The 14,246-nt window shown below is 43.4% G+C and overlaps 1 protein-coding gene across 12 annotated transcripts in view; it reads left to right on the top strand.

Moving 5' to 3' along the window:
- Positions 1-14,246, top strand: part of arvcfb (ARVCF delta catenin family member b) — a 143,051-nt gene that overhangs the window by 105,413 nt on the left and 23,392 nt on the right. For 10 of the 12 annotated variants that reach the window (XM_053228980.1, XM_026940309.3, XM_026940304.3 and 7 more), the window contains 5 exons: positions 3,743-3,926; positions 8,692-8,809; positions 9,548-9,719; positions 10,687-10,704; positions 11,148-11,219. In XM_053228980.1, the coding sequence (XP_053084955.1) occupies positions 3,743-3,926; positions 8,692-8,809; positions 9,548-9,719; positions 10,687-10,704; positions 11,148-11,219 (564 nt within the window). The remainder of the gene's footprint in view (positions 1-3,742; positions 3,927-8,691; positions 8,810-9,547; positions 9,720-10,686; positions 10,705-11,147; positions 11,220-14,246) is intronic. The other 2 variants (XM_026940305.3, XM_053228981.1) reach the window with 2 other exon arrangements.

Here is a 14,246-nt window from a genome sequence, read left to right as displayed (position 1 = left end):
AAAATCCAGCAGAGAGGCTTATAGCAGCTGCGATAAACCCCAGAACTACAGGGATCACGTTAGCATGGGTGGTCTGAAGGCTTTTAACCTCCTCTTACCTTAGCCCATTTACATTTACCCTTTGCCTAAAGTGACTTGTATTACAGGTTGCTCAGAGACACACTGTGTGAGTGAGTAGCCATCAGCTCTGAGCAAAACCTGTGTCTCCATGACCATAGCAATGTTCTTTCAGTTTTGGGCTTGAAGGTTCCACAGTACTGAGAACGATAATAAATCACTGTATTTGCCTTGTTAGAGAAAATGTTGCACTGAGTAGTTTGAGTAAAAAGTGGGGCTATTACTTGAAAATGGGAAGATGAACTTGCATTATTATTTCTTTTTCCAGCGTAATAATTCTGGATATGACTACACCAGTGACCGCCATTGTGTCTCGGTAGGATGAATGCTCAACTAGGAACAATTTTTGCTGCTGATATCAATAAGCACAGAGAACGCGTGGGATTCCTGCGCCATGTGGAGGTCTGTAAGCCAGTGAAGGGCAACCATGCCCCAGCTGTGATAATTGCTTTTACAGCGCAGTGGGCCTTTCAATCAAGGCTAAAAATAGCAACAAGTGGGAAGGGATCGGCCCCAGCCCCAAACGCCCATATGGTTTTAGCTGGCGAGGGCCCCTATGAAAACACAACCCCTTCATAATATGGGATCGGTGCAAAGGAACTGGGCACTATGCAGCACAATTAAAAATAATTGCAGGGTCTCAAAAATAGAAAGGTCCATCGTAGAGGTTTTCATTCCATTCACTGAAAAACCTCAGCAGCCCACTGTTCCCTCTGAGGATGGTCTGCTCACAGTAGTGGCTAGTTTTGTACGCTCTTCCTTTTCTTTTCTTTCCAGCAGCCCTTGTAGAAAATGCCACATTAAAAGGAACTGAAGTGTTGTTAGATGTCATTTGGCAAAAATAAAGGAACTCAGTAATGCTCTCAATATGAAGCTGGACCTGCTCTAGTGTTCTTGAACAAAACTCTTAACATAGAGAATGGTTGTGCTTGAGAGAGCGTAAGGAACCAAATTCTTGTCCGTATGTGTTGTATTACATCCTTTTCTCTGCTGTGTCCATCTTCTACAGGTGTTCGAATATCAACTCAAATTTGGTCAAATGGGCTTATAGCAGAACGCAGGGTGGCATTTTAGAAGAATTCCTTTTTTTCCTCCCTTGTTTACCCTCTTGACATCCGCCCGCTCCGTCACCTCCACTCAGTCTGGGCCGTAACAGCACCTCTAATGAATGGCCCGTAAGGGCAGCATGTCTTTTGCTCCTTGCAAAATTGAATTAGCTGGGAGGCTGCAGTGCCGGGCAGGAAACTGCAAACCCAATAAAGCTGCAAACACACACATACAGAGCTTCCTCAGGGCACAGCACACAATTTCATCCCCATTTCTGGATTTGATTTCTGAGGAATCCAGCTGAGGGGAAGTTACCGAAAAATAGGTGACATCAGAGAGCAGCGTGTGTTTAATAGTGGGTCACCTCTCAAAACCTGCAATACTCTGAAGTAGGGTCAGAGAACGTAGAGTCTTGTACAGTCAGAGACAAGTAGATCCCGAGACAAGCAGAGTCAGGGATACGTAGAGACTTTTAGAGTCAGACACACCTGGAATGTCATATAGTCAGGGACACGTTAACTCACGGACATGCAGACTCAAGGACACATAGACTCAGGGACAGAATGTGTTGTAGAGTCAAGGACATGTAGAGTCAGAGACAATTAACGTCTTATTGCCAGACACACACACACAGTCATGGATATTTAGAGTCAGAGATATGTGGAGTCATGTAGAATCAGGGGCGTATAGAGTCCTGTATACTCAGAGACATGAGAAGTCTTATAAGACTCGTGGAGATGTAGCGTCTTGTAGAATCAGGGACAAGTAGATTCTTGTTGAGTCTTATAGGGTTAGGAAGACCTACAGTCTTGTACAGTCAGGGAAATGTAAAGACTTGTAGAGTCAGAGACACATAGAGTCTTGTCAAGTCAGAAACAGAGTCTTGTAGGGTCAGGAAGATGTAGAGTCTTATAGAGTAAGGGACATGTAGAGTCAGGGGTATGTGGAGGTTTGTAGAATCAATGATGTAGAGTTTGCAGAGTCAGGGACACGTAGTCTTGTAAAGTCAGATGTATAGAGTCAGGGACGTGTGTAGTTAGGGATAAATAGGGACATGTACAGTTGAATGCGTGTAGAGTCAGAGACGTGTAGAGTCAGAGACGTGTAGAGTCAGGCGTGTGTAGTTAGGGATACATAGGGACGTGTAGAGTAAGAATCAGTGTTTTCTAGTTGAATTTAGTGAGTATTGGAGGTACATTTTTGCACTACAGGGGAGTGGCTCTGTATTTCTGAACATTTGGGGTTTGGCTCTTTTTTTTTTTCCTCCATATTGACCAAGAATGCGGTTTTCTCATCATGTGTCTTATTCTTCTATAGAGACTTTGATTTACTGTTTTTGTGGCTTTATTTGTCTCCCACCAAGTTTATTCTGGAAAATATGAGCTTTGTCAGACATTTTTCATCCCTGCAGCATCTGAATGCTTGCGAGCTCACACGCCGCAAGCCACATACAATAGCTTTCCTAGTACGAGGCACCGACTAGATCAACTTATTACCACACATAATAACCAAACCACCACTGGGGTTTCAGGAAAAAAAATCAGTGTGTCACATTCAATGCTACGCTCCAGGAAAAGTTCCCACTTTCTCTTACAGCATGGGAAATGAAATGTAATGATTTGGTTTTAATGGCTTAGTTTTTGGTATATACCTGCCTCAGACACTGTCAGGTCGTGTCTTACTTCCTCAGGGGAATGAGGTGAGCAGAACAGTCTGGCACTGTGCATTTATACGATTTCATACATTAACTAGACATTTTAAATAAACGTATTTCCAATACGGTCTTCATGACCAGAACACTTTCAGCAACCCAAGTTTTAACCAATTTTAACCCAATCTGTCTCCCCTGCCTTTGTCATGTACACTACATCGTATTTCCTGGCTCTAAATGATGCATTTTATGTCGTCTCTGCACCAGTGGTGGGTGGGACAGTGTTTGTAAATGTAGGAGTACACACGTGGTCATCAGAGGTAGCTTTTATAGCTTATATTTCCAAATGAAAGGGCCGAGAGTCACCGCAGGGGCTTCTGGGAGGTGTATTATTTTTAGATTTGGAACCATTTCTGACTATGTGGATTCAGCTGGATTAGGGTGGGGGAGAAATGTTTACAAAATGAAATTTTACAACCAGACTGGCCCTCCATCGCTCCCAGAATTCCCTGGGTCTCCCAGTGTTGTTCACGACTCCCCCAAGTTTTGAGCATAAGACAGAAACACAGTACAGGTATCTAAAGTCTGCACTGAACGTTTTGTTGTCCTGAAGGCACAGACTGGGCTCTCGACTCATTTCATTTGTTTTTTGTAGCGAGACACGTGTTGTATTTCTCATGTGAAACAAGCTCTCTCTCTCTGATCTGATGATGTGAGTGGTGATGAATGACACCTGGATCCAAGAGAGATGCCACACCTGAGCGAAGTCTTGCTCTTCCTCTTTGTGTAGTAATCATGTAGCGAGAGATCTGAGTGTGTCGGAAACTTTACTACATGACCTTGATTTCAAAGCCCTTCATCATTGCTGTTGCTTTTCTTGTTCCTCTATCAACTACACGTTCTTTCTTCTCTTCATGGTTTTGACAGGAACGTTGTGGAATTTGTCCTCGTACGAGCCATTGAAGATGGTGATCATAAACCACGCTCTGCAGACCATGACCAACGAGGTGATCATCCCGCACTCGGGCTGGGAGGCTGAGCCCAACGAGGACTCGAAGCCCCGGGACGCCCAGTGGACCACCGTCTTCAAGAACACATCCGGATGCCTGCGGTACTCACCAGCTCACAAGCAGTCCTCCCAAAACAAACTTATTGACATGTTCTTATCTTAATTTTAGTCCTTATTTGATTTCATATGGTGGTTGGCATGTAGGATAACACGAATAAAACACTAGAGTACATAAATCAACACTCAGCTAACCCTGACACAGAACACAGGCACACTAAACACATTAACATAGCTGACTTTATGCTTAACAAGCACAAGTACACACACACACGCACACACAGAGATGACACCACGTAAACTCCCAAGTCTTATTAGAACAGAATGAACGCCTTGTAGCTTTCAGGACATTTTTTTTTTAATAATGACCCTTCATTGAGTACAGAAAATAAACATGTTTTCAGCGTCTGAAACAGAGCATAAGTTTAGTCTCAGACTATAAAAGGGTTTTAATTAAGAATCCGCATCAGCAGGGTGTTTTAGTCCACGGTCAGAATGTCAACTCCTTCCCTTAATCATCTCAATAACTCCACTGTTAGTGATGCAGTTGCAGTCTCTGGGTTTGTGCACAGTGGCTTTTTCCCCCGTCCAATCTAATACTAATTTGTTTTCAGAAGGTCCGCGGGGACAAAGGAAGAGACGCATTTAAGCGGCATTTACCCGCGGCCGTCCATTAAATAGCCACTCGGAGCTGTTTGCAAAAGTACTAGCAGAACAAAGGCTTTTTATTGCAAGGGCTTTTAAAAGAAAAGCAGATAAGTGAATTAAATGAAAAGCCAGGTGCTTGAAGTTATTTAATGAGCGTCAGTAAAGAACGTTTGACGAGTTTTATTTCTGTGGTACTTCTCTACAAAACCAGATGAAGAAAGCAGTACGTCAGATTCAGTTCTTTTGGATCACTGCTGCACATCTGAGAGCTAACACAGTTCTTTCAGTTCTTTTGGATCACTGTGCTGCACATCTGAGAGCTAACACAATGGCTAATTACAGCCCTGCTAGCCATAATTTATGGCTAAGATAGCATGTGATCAAGTTTCTCATAATTGCCTATAGGAATTGTGTTAGAAGTGTTCTTATGATCACATTTCAGGACACTTTCACACCTGTTAGTTTGCTGAATCCAAGTGAAATCGATAAATTTACTCTGTTTGCTATTTGGCTCATTATTGCTTTCACACAATTCAACAAACCAAAAAGCAAGAAATGTTGGCTGAGGAGCGTGTAGCGCTGAAAACCTCATTGTAAAACTTTTTCATTCATTGCTCAGAAATACAGAGTTAGAAATACTTTTGTCAAGTGTGTGTTGAAGTCACACAACACACCTGAGCATGGAGAACATGGAAACTGCACTAAATAAATGATTAGATAATTATAAATAGGTCGTCGTTACAAATCTCCAGAACACATGGCATTACTGCAGCTCTACAGCTCTGTCCTTTGGCTCAGTTTGCCACTCGTGGCTCAGTTTAGCAGCTCACATCCACACAAATGCTGCAGTCAGAAACACATGACAGGTTTGATTTACTTCCTGCAGGTGAATCAAACATTTCTCACAGTTAAGCTCCTGGAGGTGAACTGATTCAGAGTCGAATCGGTTTCTCATTGAGTTCCCCTCCTACAGGTGAGTCCATATAGAGTCGAATCAATTTATCACTAGAGTTCACTTCCTGCGGGTGAGTCGATTCAGAGTCGAATCACTTTCTCACTAGAGTTCACTTCCTGCGGGTGAGTCGATTCAGAGTCGAATCACTTTCTCACTAGAGTTCACTTCCTGTGGGTGAGTCGATTCAGAGTCGAATCACTTTCTCACTAGAGTTCACTTCCTGCAGGTGAGTCGATTCAGAGTCGAATCACTTTCTCACTAGAGTTCACTTCCTGCAGGTGAGTCGATTCAGAGTCGAATCACTTTCTCACTAGAGTTCACTTCCTGCAGGTGAGTCGATTCAGAGTCGAATCACTTTCTCACTAGAGTTCACTTCCTGCAGGTGAGTCGATTCAGAGTCGAATCACTTTCTCACTAGAGTTCACTTCCTGCAGGTGAGTCGATTCAGAGGCAAATCACCTGTCATCTGTTTAACATTTTGTGCACTTTGTCTTTGTTATTTACCTGTGAGGTATATATATTCCAATCTGGTTGTTCAGGGTTTTTATTTAATTTTTATAAAGGCTTTTGGATAATTCTGGGCATTTTGTTTATTTCCTAGCAAGTGGAAGGGAGATGAATGTGTAAATGATGTGCGGTTCTGTAAATGCTTAGTGTTTGCTTAATAATTATAGATACATGAATGTTATCCCTTATGAGGTCTGTAACAAAATCATGCCATTTCTGTCTAACCTGTATCACTTAACCCCTGGATTAGTATTCTTTTTTTTAGCTTTAAAAGCATATTATTCTGTAACTGCTATGAATTATTCAGTAACTACACTGAAACTAATAGGAATGGTGTGACATTATGAGTGTGAGTATTGTAAGTCTGGACCCTGAGCTCCTGGGGCTTTAAGTGTATTAGCTAGCATTAACATTCCTTCATTCTTAAAAAAAATAATAATAAAACATGCTCAAACATTCTTAAAACATGTTCATCAACACCTCTCAAGCTCACCTACATTTTCCTGGAGTTGTGAGCACTCCTGAGTATTAGGAATTTCGCTGACATGGTTTTGCTTGTATGTGAAAATTGCTTGACTCAGGATGCAGGCCCGGTGCTACAGACTGAAGTTCAAAGCGGGGAAAAAAAAGATGTAATGCTGTGAAAGTTTTTTTCAATCCAGCGATTATATCTTGCTCTGAAGAGCTCATTGTGCCACGGTGTATAAACGTTTCCTGAAGTATGACTAGCCAATCAGATTACAGCCTGTGACAGTGACGCCTGTGTTCAGCTAAGTGTACAAACGGTGTTGTATACTATTACTACCAGCCACGATGAACGTAATGACTGGTTCATTGTAGCAAATATAGCAGCAGCTTCCCGTTTGAGTTTATTAAAGGCGCTAATAGTTTCTTGCTCCTGTTTAGTAAGTCACGACAGTCCGTTTTTAACGTCGCTTTTAACGTTCGCCCTTTGAGAGAACTGATTGCGCTCCTGCCGGAAGAGGACTCTACGCATCCCAACCCCCGTCTCACTGCCCCTACGATGAGCATGAAAACCAGACTCAGAAAGCAGAGACGTAATGAAGAGCTGCTGGGGTTGTGACAGTAAAGAGCAGGATGATGCCTGTTTGTTTGTTCCACACTTCAGTGGCGGTCTAAAGGCTGAAATCGATCCTCATGGCCTCGCTCCCTCCCTCCCTCTCTGTATTGACGCTCTCATTAGCAGCTTTCCTCCGTACATTTCAGCCAGGTTCTTTATTTTCTTTCCATTTATCACCTGTAATGGCTCTGTAATTTGTCCCATCCTGCATCCATAAGGATTCTTTGGTTTTTCCTATCTAGCACCCTTTGGTTTTTTTTTTTTATTTTTTTTTTTATGTAGCACCCTTAAGGTTTTTTTTTTTTTTTAGTTTTTCCCTTTGAGAGAACTCAAAGTTTCTGTGTAGAGGCTTACAGCAGAGGATTTCCATTCCCAATCATGTGCCTAATAGAACCCTTTCAGGAAAATGTATCTGAAGAACCCTTTGAACCCGTTCAGGAACCGCTTTCTCTAAGAGTGTAGCAGTGATCGTGTGATGAGCGTGAGACGAGTATCAGTTTCAGACTGACAGTAAATACACAGGACAGTCTAGCTAACTACGACTTGTACTGTAATCACGAGGAGGAACCACACAATGCACATTAACATTCGTCTGATCTCGCTTTCTGTCCATCTGTCTCTCTCGCTTTCTGTTTGTCCATTTCTCTCTCTCTCTCGCTCTCAATCTCTCTCATTCTCTTTCTTTCTGTAACTGTCTCTCTCGGCATGTGGCTCTGATTAACTGACCTTAAGGACTGCAGGGTCTGATAAGCCTGAAATTGCATTCCTCCTCCATCCCTCTTTTATTTTCAGCATTTCTCCTTTCTCGCCCTCTCTCTCCCGCCTGCAGATTCTGCCTCTTGCCTTGTAGCAGTTTAATCAGTATAATCAGGCTTGGCTTTGACAGCAGAGACTGAGAGCCAAGGAGAGTTAGACAGAGATATACACACACAGACAGACAGAGAAACAGACAGACAGACAGAGAGACAGTCAGACTCTGGCCCTGTAGGTTGTAGAACACACTCGGGAATACGAGCCCCGTGGCTCCGTGCCCGTGTGTCGCCAGCTCCCGATGCCACTCCATCTCCATCCCCGCCACTCTGCCCGTATCCATGGCAACTGTAAGCACCGACATCTGTTGCCTAGGAAGCAGCTCGGAGCCTGAGCCTGATTTGCCACGAGTAGCGTTCATGGCACAGCTGAAGCTGAAGGGTGTGTGAGGCAGACGTGTGTGTGTCCTGGATGAAAGACGACGTCACTGTCATGATAGTCGTTCACTCAAACACACAATGGCACACAGCAAAATACTTTGCGTGATTAAGTAACCCGAGCCGTGATTTTCCACAGACCCGCTGTAAAACGTATTTACACACAGCATGAGCACTTACTCATCAACACATGCACCATACACACAGATGTTTTTTTAGTGTATTAACATAAAAATTCATTCAAAAATGTAATTACCTCTTTTTCTTGTATGGTCCATATGTTGCCATGGAAATAGACATTTGTTTGTGTACAGCAGTAACACTGCTTTTTTCCAGTGAATATAAAAACTCTGTGTTCTGCATGTGCTCACTGGTGCTGGTGCTGCACTTTGTAAAAAAGGTGTGCGTGTGTGTGTGTGTGTGTGTGTGCAGAAACGTGAGCTCGGACGGCGCGGAGGCGCGCAGGAGGCTGCGGGAGTGCGACGGACTGGTGGACGCCCTGCTCCATGCCCTACTGTCAGCCGTGGGGAAGAAGGACATGGATAACAAGGTGAGACTCCATTTTGGAAAAACGTATAAATATTTTGTTAGAGCTAGAATTTGGACGCTAACGTTCTGCATCTTCAAGTTTTCTCTTTTGAGAATGCACTTATTAAGCATTAAAACCCAGACATGGAGTATTTGAGATAGTAAACACCGGAAGCTTGCTGTTATAGGGAAATAATCAAGGACAGGGTGGCGTGATGAAGCGGAGCTACTGTTACCACCGTGAAGTGTTTTATTCCTCTTATACCACAGCAAAGTGCCAACGCTAATATTTTTATTCATTTTTCATTTTAGAATTACTTTTATCAGTTTATAGTTACATTTAATGTTGTGCTTCTTCTGTGAAACAAGTTCCTGGTTAATCCTTACGTTACGTTAATAAGACAAAAATGTCCTGAAGACTTCGCTGTGTAGGAAAACCTTAAAAAAGTTACAGCTTGTTAACAAAGCACTGGCACTGGAGACTCCTTCCATAAATGTGTCATAACCATCTCCTCACAGAAAACTTCATCATATCAACAGCTATATGTTTTTTTTCTTAGTCAGATAACATCATGTGGACTTCTTTTTTTATTTTGCTATATCATTTTTTTTTCAATTATAGAAATTTTATCAACACTTTCTAACCAATCAGGTTACAGCATTCAGCAGTACTGTGGTATAAATGTCTGTAAAGGTTTGTCTTCAGCCTGGTCATCTGTGGAGTTCCACCAGCATTTAGACACCTCTGTCTCTTCCTCAGTCTGTGGAGAACTGCGTGTGCATCATGAGGAACCTTTCCTACCACGTTCACAAAGAGGTCCCGGGAGCGGAGAAGTACCAGGACCCGTCCTCTCTTCAGGCTCCCGGCTCCACGGGGACGCACAGGAAGAAGAAGGACGACGCTGGTTGCTTCGGTGGCAAGAAGGCTAAAGGTCAGTCTCTCGCAGAGTCAGAAATAATATTACCCTCGGGTTACAGGATTAAAAACGAGGTGGATTTGTTGTGAGGCAAACCTCTAAGAAGCCGTGATTAGTCACAGTGTGTGTACATGTCAGTTGTGTGTGTGTTGTAGCCTAGCAGCGATGGCTGTTGTGTGTCTGTGGCCCTATATGATGACTCAGGAATGGTTAAATAGGCACTATTGTGTGTCAGCTGACTCAGAGACTGTGTGTGTAAACAGTGTAGAAGAAGCCCCTCCCCCTCTGGTGGGCGTTTGGTAGAGCGTGCCAGCAGTAACCCACTCTTTCCTCTCTTTATTAATCCACGCGGTCAGAAATGACACAAGCGCAGACGCAGGAAATCTCGGATAATCATTCTCCAGTCCCTGGTCACGTCTACAGCGACGCCAATTACGCTTCAACATCTTAAAACCCTTAATGTCTACAAGTCGCACTGGTGTCTCCTGAACGTACACAACAGATAACGAGGGCTGCTGCACCCTGAAGGAGGAAATGACCTGCATTTAAGCTGGAAAATGCAACACAGCCTCAGCCGTGCTTCCCCGAATCCTGTGCGCAAAGCTAAATGACCTCCTCTTCCTAGCAATTTGTTAGCCGAGTTAAAAGGGGCGGTCATTTAGCTTTGTGCATAGAATTCATTAACGGCGCAAAACGGTCCAGCCGAGAGCAAATTTAAAATCCTGCATTCATTTATTCGTCTAAACTGTGCTCGCAGAAAAGTTTTAAATCATCTGAGAACAAAATGCATGATTATTCCTTTGACGTTATTAAGACGTAACGCTAGTTAGCACAGTCACAGGAAGTATTTAGCAACAACACAGCTTCTTTGGTGAAGCCTGTCTGCTGTAACACACACACACACACACACGTTTTTATATCATGCTTCTTCTCTTCTTTCCCTTTGCTTGTGCTTGGCTGCTGCTGCACTGGCTAACTGTAGAGGAATGGTTTAATCAAGGTGAGTTTCTCTTTCACGTTCTCTCCGTCCATCACTCCGTCTCTCCTCGTGTGTGTGTTCTGTGTCTGACACGGCCGCCTTAGAACCCAGACTTTTGTTCACATCTTATCATTTATCCTGTGTCCTGTTTGAGCCATCTGTTCCTGTTGAGAGTGTGTGTGTGTGTGTGTGTGTGTGTGTGTGTGTGTGTGTGTGTGTGTGTGTGGGGCATGGGGGATGTTCTTCATTAGCCCACTCTGCTGTAGATATATTTCTTCTCATGCATTATTAAGAGGGATTTCCACTTGGGAGAGCCTCAACCATTAGAGCGTAGTGTGTGTGTGTGTGTGTGTGTGTGTGTGTGTGAATGTCTGAGCTGGACATGGCATTTACTCTCCAGTTAGTAAAACCTATAGCTCTCGGCTCTCTCGCTGTCTCTTATAGTCCTCTTTCTCTTTTCTCAGGGAGGAGAAACGGGGACAACGACAAAAACTACGACACGATGGATCTCCCGAAGCGCACAGAGCCTACTAAAGGTACACAGAGTAACGTCGACACGCCTCTGACACGCCCCTGGAGATTTTCTGTCTCAGTACTCAGAAGCACAAATCTTTCTTACATTTTTGTGAATGTGAAATGAGCTTTTGTTCATTTCCAAGATTTGGCGTGAATGGCCTGCAATATAAACAGATATTGCGTAGCTAGCCGGGATTGTCAGGATTCAATAATAAAACAGATGATTGGTCATCAGTTCTTGTTTGGAAGCCAAACAAGACCTTATTTATGTTTATCATCCAAACAAAATAACCACGAAAACCTCTTTATTACTGCTGAACTGTGATGCTACACGTGGATTTGCAATCTTTTTTTCTTCCCGACAGTTTTTTGGATCTCTGCCAAGATGCAATTTAAAATATTAATTTAAAATTATTGTTAAATTATTAGGCAATATATAAGGTGTTTTTTTTTTTATGTGAACTAGAGCTTGTTGATGACTTGAGATGACTCAGTCTCTCTCAGAACATGCTAAACGTCATCCTTTTTTAACAAGTTAACAACTCAAGAAAAGTCCCCAAAAAATCTAGACCCGCCCCATTGTGCGTTGTTTAACCGTAACCCTGTAAGGGCTTGTGATTTAATATTCAGCTGCTGGATTGCATTAGATTGGTCAGATGTGTGAGATTAAGATCAGTGCCGATCTCCGGGGGGAAACTCGGGCCTCATTGGAAGGCAGGATTCAAATTGTGACCTGAAATCCTGCAGCGTAAAAGAAGCTTACTGTCTCCCCTGATGCAGGAGGTGACTGCAGCGTTTCACCGATAACCAAGCAGATCCCTTGGAACGCTCTTGTCGTGTTTTTCTCCGTCCCTGCGTAGGAGGAAGTGCATGTCAGGACACGAGGTTGGCTTTTTTTTTTTTTTTTTTTTTCCTCCACCCTCTCCGCTGTGCACGTAGAAATGAGCATCAGGCTCCTTTGTTTTTTCCCAGTGAGAAAATCGAGACCTATCGAGCCGCTGTCTGGAGGTCGACGGCGACGTTTATCGATTCACAGTTGATTCCCGTCACCCCTCGTCACCTTTTGGTGGTATTCACAGTGGACAGGATGCGTTTGAAAACCACGAAGCGTGGAAAAAAACTACAGCGCTCCCGTTTGCATTATTCATCACTCCAAGGGGGAAAAGAGAGAGACAAGAAGGCAAGGCGGAAGAGATGTAATTAAGAGATCGGCAGGAGGCGGTAATTAACCGTGAGAGTGCGACAGAGAGGAGCACGTTGTTGCTGTTAACTGAAATGGCACATTTACCTTTTAACCTTGACGAAGGACACGGTGCACATCCTCGTCTCTCTCCCTCTCTCGCTATCCTGTGGTGTATTGAGAAGCCGAGTATCAGAGCAGAAATTCTCTGCACACAACCCAAAAAGAGGAGAGGCAGGGATTGCAGTAAGATCAGGTGCAGGAAGTGACGGCGAATCACAGCCACTTCGTCTTCCATCGCTGTCTCACACTGCCTCGCTCCCAGCACATCACGAGCACAGAAGACAGAGAGGCACAAACGAGGCAGAGGGAGAAATGGACAGAGGTTTTCCTCAATGATAATCGCAGGTGGAATCTGATTGTCGTTGCGTTCAATTGCTTTATGAATTTTGCAATACACTCTCTTAATGTTCATTTCAGCCATCGTTTGGCACTGCTGTAACAAAATCCAGCCATAAAGCTTATTGACTTGCATGAGACAGAGAGAGAGAGAGAGAGAGAGAGAGAGAACAGTACAATGAGAGAAGTGTGTTGGTTAAAAGCCAAGCTATTTCCGTGCCAAAAAACCTACCGTGTCTCTCTCCTGAGACAGTACAGTGTACATATGATGATAATCAGTGCAGTAATGATAGAGTATTTAATATCAATCTTGCTAACGTGTCCCCCTGCAGCGCTGGATGTCTATCAGCTCGGGTTTGACTGATTATCCGATATGATATTTGTTCTGCATTTACATTTCATCACTTGGCAGATGCTGTTATCCCAAACAACTTCCACATGTGAGAGGATACAATCCTGGAAACTGAAAGCCGAGTGTCCGATGTGCACAACACTGGCCCTGTGGTAGTCCTGGGATGTGATTTTTCAATTCAATTCAAGTTTATCTGTATATTAACAATGGACATTGTCACAAGGCAGCTTTACAGAAATATGTAAATTCAGGATATACATTTTAAATGTATGAATTTATCCCTAATGAGCAAGTCAGAGGTGACGGTGGTGAGGAAAAAACTCCTGAAACCTTGAGAGGAACCAGACTCAAAAGGCAACGCATACTCATCTGGATGACGCCGGATAGTGCGATTATAAAGACTTCCCTTCTATCACTGTGTGCTATATGATCAAAAAATACAATTGTGTAACCAGGAATTTCATTATGGGTTTCATATGAAGTCTGTTTCGTTGAAGTTATCAAGTGTTCGCTGATGGAGACTTGAGCGCAAAACTGTTTGTGGCAAATTGCAGTCCCAAAGCTGTCAAAGCCATTGTAGCAAAGCTGTTTGTATCAATCGCAGTCCAGAGCAATCTTCCCGGTTTCTAAGTGGTACCATCCACAGTAATCTCCTGTATCAGGCTGTCCGTGTTGGAGGCCGTCCTCAGAAGCAGTGAGTGATTTCCAAGAGATGAGAACTCCAACCAGGAGTAGGGTATCAGGATGGATCAGGCAGGTCCGGAGAGCAGAAGGGGTCAGGATCACTATCTCAGGAGTAGCATGTGTAGCTCGACAGAGAGCATTTTCTGACAATGTTCACACTGATAACTAGCACAGAGCCTTAATCACTAATAATGACTGACATGTCTCTTCTAATTACACAACCTCAGCTAGCTGTGTTCATTAATTTTATGTAGTTTGTTTCCTACACTCACCCTGGCTGTGCTATTGGGGTGACTAAAAAAAAAAAAAAAAAAGGTTAGAGTTAAGGAGTATTAAGTCACGGGCCCTTACAACCACCAGGTAAAGTGGCCATACGCTATTCACTGTAACTCACAGGTGCAGAGACCACGCCCACTTCACTAGGACCAACAG

The sequence above is a fragment of the Pangasianodon hypophthalmus genome, chromosome 24 (assembly GCF_027358585.1).
Source record: "Pangasianodon hypophthalmus isolate fPanHyp1 chromosome 24, fPanHyp1.pri, whole genome shotgun sequence".
Lineage (NCBI taxonomy): Eukaryota > Metazoa > Chordata > Actinopteri > Siluriformes > Pangasiidae > Pangasianodon > Pangasianodon hypophthalmus.
Note: the sequence above shows the minus strand (reverse complement) of the source record. Positions and strands in the feature narration are given on the sequence as shown.